The sequence below is a fragment of the Convolutriloba macropyga genome, chromosome 13, assembly GCF_964194025.1.
Source record: "Convolutriloba macropyga chromosome 13, txConMacr16.3, whole genome shotgun sequence".
Lineage (NCBI taxonomy): Eukaryota > Metazoa > Xenacoelomorpha > Acoela > Convolutidae > Convolutriloba > Convolutriloba macropyga.
In genome coordinates this window covers 2865200-2871215 of record NC_134480.1, presented here as the reverse complement: position 1 = coordinate 2871215, position 6016 = coordinate 2865200, and the positions used below count along the sequence as shown (strand labels likewise).

General features: G+C 34.2%; 1 protein-coding gene across 3 annotated transcripts in view; it reads right to left on the bottom strand.

Moving 5' to 3' along the window:
• The window catches only part of LOC142351748 (WD repeat-containing protein 19-like), a 378166-nt gene that overhangs the window by 74912 nt on the left and 297238 nt on the right, over positions 1–6016 (bottom strand). For all 3 annotated transcript variants that reach the window (XM_075403894.1, XM_075403893.1, XM_075403895.1), the window contains one exon: positions 1974–2148. In XM_075403894.1, coding sequence (XP_075260009.1) covers positions 1974–2148 — 175 coding nt within the window. The remainder of the gene's footprint in view (positions 1–1973; positions 2149–6016) is intronic.

The following is a 6016-nucleotide window of genomic DNA, read 5'->3' as shown; positions in this document are numbered from 1 at the left end:
GGAAATTGAGATGAAAATTGACAGAATTTTTCTGTGTCAATTTTTTTGATTTGGTGTGCAAATTCTGCATATTCGGTTAGATTCTGACACTACACTTAATTCAACTTTTAAACTGAACGCTATCGAGCATATTACTAATGCCAGCTAGCAAACGCTTAAATGAACTTTGATAACCTAATGGACTTAATGACCGGGCTTTATATGTTTATCCAGTTTCTTTTGATCTCTTGACTTGCTCTTTTGACTTTAACCCCAATCACTACATTGTGTAATTCAATGTGTGAAAGAATTTAAAATCCATTCAGTTGAAACAGTGAGTGCGGCAAGTCAGAAGTCGAGCGTGAAAATTGTGACTTATGTAAAACGAAAAACGAGATCAAAAGGTAAAGCGAACTTTAAAAAAGGAGAGCACCTAAATAATAGCCGTTGATAGGATGACGGCGGTTATTAAAAAATCATTAAAACTGACACTGTAAAAGAAATTCTATTTGCCACAAACGATCAAAATTATTCTTGCAAAAATATACACGTCCACTGTAAACCAAAAAAAACAAGCCAACTAGGTCGGATGAATTGCTCTTGAATAACAGGCAGAAATGAGGGGGAAAATTAGTTCAGGAGGGAGGTTGGCTACAAAAAATTCAAAAACATATAGCGCAATCTATAGAATTGTCATTGGTGCAAAAGAAGTGACGCTACGCCCAAATTTTAACCAATAAGCTATACCAGCTCCTAAATTACATATGCGCAAGCACTACTAATATCCTTGTTTACAGCCGATTCTTCGGTAGCAACAGACTTGGTTTCTTAATGAGAGAAATTTAGATCACGAAAAATCAAGAAGTCAAGCGTGAAAAAGTTACCCTAGAAGTCAAATTTGAGAAGCGAGCGACAGAATATTCTAGAAGAAAAGAAAGAATAGCATAGAAAAATCGTACCCATAAACGTTTACAATTAATGCTTCAAACTCGGTTTGAGAGCAATTTAAAACAGACAATTATATTCATCTGACCCGTCAAATAAAATAGAAGAATAGGTTGCGTGACTCTGAAGAATTCACTTGGCATTAACCGAGAACCAAGTAGCTATTCTGATGTACATCAGAATTTCGAATTAAACTTCGCAGAGTCATGAACTTTGCAAGTTGTAAAATGCAGGCAGTTTCAAAATCTAACCTACGAAACGCTGGCATTCCAGAATCTGACATACTACAGATCACGCATTTCATATTTTGCACGTGCAGCAATGGTTCAAAAATCCCAAAATTGGCCTTCTCAGCAGTTTCGGTGCACTATATACTTAGAAAAAATTAGAGCTGTAAGACAGCTAAAAAGCGACTTAATGCCCTCGAGCGTTACCAGTTTATCCGTGCTTGAGAACAAAAAATGATCAACTGAAATGCAGCATAGAAAAACACCAACAGGACTAATATAATTACCACAAATTTAGTTTGAGAGCAATTAAAAATGGCGAATCGTCTTAAGATCAAATTTCAAATATGCCCCCCTCCGAGCTTATTGGGCATAACTTTCATGCCCCCAGGTGCACGTGCACGTGTTATTTTCACATAAAAACCTGCGCTGGCAAATAACAACCCATCGTGAGTGGGGTTTATAAAAACACTGAGGGGGAGGGGGGTCATCATTTTTTATGACAAAAATCATATATGATGTCATAAAGTCATAGGCTATTTCTTTGTACGATCTTTGTACGATTACTAGGAAATTATATATGACTTAGTACGATATCAAGGAAAACATATATTATACTTGTATGATTAGTTGGAGATCATAAAAGAGAACTCACTTATGAGACTAATATGATTAACCTGAAACCATTTATGATACATGTATGATTATCAGGAAATCATTGATGATCAATGTATGGTTATCAGGAAATCATATATGCCTTTTGTATGACCGGCAAACCAGAGTTTGACAGAGATTTTTAATTTCCAACGAATACTTTGATACCTCCATTTTGTTCCTCTCTGGCAATGATGACGGCAGTTTTGGCCGCCTCTCTGTACTGACTGAGTGCCATGTACAGTTTGAACAGGTACTTTGCATCTTTGGGCTCATTGTCGAACTCGCCCATCAGAAAATCCATCAATTGATGGGTCAACACTTCATCTTCAGCCTCTCCAACCTCAAATGGTCAACATAATTATCACAGTTATATTAGTTATTAAAGAAATAGAATATAATCAAAATAGTAACGACGGTTACGAAAAAAATCTAGTGAAATTTAAAATAAAAATGGTGGATCTTTTCCGTTTGTGCCCACAGTACGTTAGGCTACCCCCAGTTACAGAGCATGTGCCATTACATAGAAAATCAGGATCTCTTCTGTTTTGCCCCCCCCCCCCCCCCCCCCCCCCAGCTTAGTAGACTTATATTTTTACGCCCCCCAGGCGCACGTGGTTATTTTTTTTAAAAAGTAACGTTCTATATAACAACATATAATTTGTAACTGGGGGCGTAAAAACCCTGGAGGCCGAAACAGAATAGATCCAAAATCTAGTGAAATTTAAAATAAAAATGGTGGATCTTTTCCATTTGTCCCCACAGTACGTTAACTTGGGCATATGAACGAAGATTAACTGTGTAGTTTCGAAACACTTCTAATAAACCACGACTGAAACGAGCTAAGATTTGTTTAATTGTTCCGACCCCTCATGAGGGGGAGGAACTATATACTCAAATGTTTTTTTTGTTCAGTCAATTTTGGCCGATCGATTTCACTAAATTTCACTAGGAACTATATTCACCGTAGAGATATGACACTGGTATCAATAGAAAGCCCGTCCAGTGTAGAATATAGAATTAAAAAGATTTTTTTGTTTCCGTTTTTTACAGGGAGTTATCGAGGTTTACAATTTTCTGAATAGTAGACGGAAACTCGCTGTTTTTATTCACAGTTTCCGTATTTTTTTGACGAAATTTTCGTGAGTTTTGCTTACAGTTCTTAATATTTATAATAATAATAATGTTATTGGCTTTACTTTTCGGGATAGCGGAGGCTTGCCGATTGGTTTCAGCTGAGTTTTTTGGTTAATATTTTTGCCAAATTTTTGAGTTTCAGACATTTTTAAATCAAAAAGGCTCCAAATATTTTTGATTTATTTATTAGATTTTGTATCCCACTGTTTAAATATGCGTAAAGTAAAGACCTAACATCTTTGTCCGGGCACAATCTCTGAAAAATCCAACAATAAAAGCTAGGCTTAATTTCGCTTCCTTTAGGAGTCTTCTAGGACCAAAATTTTGCCGGTTCTTGGGAAAAATTATTAAATAATTACCCAAAATGCAAGATATATTTTTGGTTTATTAAAAATTTTCAAATTCTAATTGATCTATTTTGCAAACCTAAGGAATAATGAATTGTTTTCTAAATCATGGGTAGGTTTGGACAAATCGCGCAACAAAATCAAGGTTAGGTTTAGACTAATCTTAGTCTTACAATCAACAAAAATTCAGATTTTACTGGGGCGCGCTGTATTTTAAAATATTTTCGTTTTTTTTTTTCTGTTGATCTCTCCCCAGAATGATTTTGAATAAAAGTACAATTATTGACAGATCCTAATTACATCTTAATGAGGCCAAACGAATAGATATGTCTTCAGAGGAAAGCACATATTCTTTATGTGTTTGACAATGTGTTTTCGTAAACCTTAATTATTTCTTTTGTTTTGCCTTCATTTGCCATCCTTTTTGCAGCCTCATGAAATTGTCCTACTAACCATAGATCATATCAAGATTCTTTAGGAGCTAAAATTGAACCTATACAGTGCTTTCGATTGTTATCTAATGCCTCTTATCACTTCGATTATATTTGTTTTAAGAGAATGTCAGTGAAGTTTTTAAAATTGCCATTTTTTATTTTAATTCTGTCCGCGTGAAGCTTAGTCTCAAAATAGGAAAAAATGATTCCAAAATAGGGAAAAATGATATATATATATATATATATATATATATATATATATATAGCTGTGATATATATATATATATATAAATATATATAATATATAACGTTTTCTTGGCTTTCTTACTACGAAATTTCATTTTGTGATTTTTATTTATCTGCCTATAGTTGAGGTTGTTATTTGTTCCCTTTTCAAAATATCACTTTAAAGACAGCTCCAATAGACATTGAAAAAATTTGCAAAAGAACATTTTTAAAGATTGCAATTAATAGCACAATTTTAACGACTCCGAAACCGTTCTCTCGCAAAACTTTGTTTTTTGCCCCTAATTGCATTTTTTCTGTCATATGGCATAATTGCATCTGTCATATGGCATATTCTTATAATTAGGCCTTGATAGCTTCCATGGGATTTAAATGAAACTATTTACTGATTTCTGCTCGTAGCTAACGGTTTTAATGACCATTCATTAAACTTTTTAACGAATATTATTTTTCCTTCCCAATTTTTGTTCTCATTTACGTCAACAAGTAACTTAGTCTCATTAATGACCAGATTTATCAACTTTCAAGCGCTCTAAACAAGTTTTTAATGGTCTTCAGGGTGTTTATGACTTCAATACTGTGGTTTTGAAATACTTTTTGTGAAATTTTGAGTTATATCCGTAATTGTTGTTTTTTGTCGTTTAATGACTTGGTCTCAATAATAAAAAGCAAAGATGGCTTTCCTAGCAGTTGCAACTTATTTTGCTTCTCTTCTAATTTGAAAGTTTATGGTTTGTTTGAACTTTCAAAAACTTTCAAAAATTCAGCGCAATTCTGAGCTGCGTCGCTTTTGTCTTATTTCTGCCAATTTCGTAGCTTCGTTTCTGTAACGTCAGGTTGGATCCTTTTTTCAGTAAACCAAAATCCTAAATTAATAAACATAGCCGGCAGATTTCCGGAAAATGCACATTGGGATTGAAGCAGAAAAAGAAAAAAGAACAGATAACCTGATTAACTTTTTCTCTTTTTTCAGAGTCAAAAAGTGTTCTAAGTCTGCGTGCAGTTTCAGTTGGATTCTAAAACTAAACTTAATTCAGCTTCTAAACTGAAATGTAATAAGCTTAATACCAATGTCAGCTAGCAGACACTCTAAGGAACTTTGATAACCTAAATCTCAATGACCTAATGACCGGGATTTATCGGTGCCGTCTTTTTTGATTTTGAGCTATTCACCTTGACTGTGTTCACTATATTGCGCAATTCAATGAGTGGAAAAAATTAAAATCTATTCAGTTGAAACAGTGAGCGAAGTAAGTCAGAAGTCAAACGTGAAAATCGTGACTTATGTAAAACGAAAAACGTGATCAAAAGGTAGAGCGATTTAAAAAAAGAGAGAAAGCACATATAATAGTCGTTTGAGACGCTGACGGCTGCTAATAGTAATTTTTTAACTAATGGTTTCTTGGCTTTGGCACTACGCATTTTCATAATAAAATCATGATTTCTGGATATATGCCTCATTCTGACGTTTGTTGTTTTCTTGCCACATTATCACACAAATGGGGTAGCCCAACTGGAGTTGAAACAAAGCAAAAAGGACCATATTTAATGTTCTCCGTGAATAGCCAATCGTTTTAACGGTTGCGGGACCGCTTTCCTGTTAAGTTTAATTGTTTTTTTTTCGTTTTTGACGTTTTCTTTGTAGTCGACTGACATATTATGGATAATGACAGGTCTCAATTGCTTCCAATGAGGTATTAAAAAAGCTTCTCAATAAGCTCAGTTGATACTTATTGGTTTTAATCAGTTTGAAATTGGTTGTCTTCAAAAACAGAATCTTATTTTTTGAAGCTTTTCCCTTTTTGCTGTTCCTCGTCTGCGTTTTATCAAGTCTCATCATTAACAGGTCTCATATCTTATCTAATGAAGTACAGGTTAATTTATTCAATTCAGGTTATATGTGATTCCATATTGATTTTGTTATTAAGTGTTATACATTGACATCGAGATTTGGTCTTAATTGATGTTTGCTATTACTTGATTTTTAATTTTCTCTTGTCCACTGCTCTCATTGATGGCAAGTCTCATGGGCGCTTTAATCCAGCAT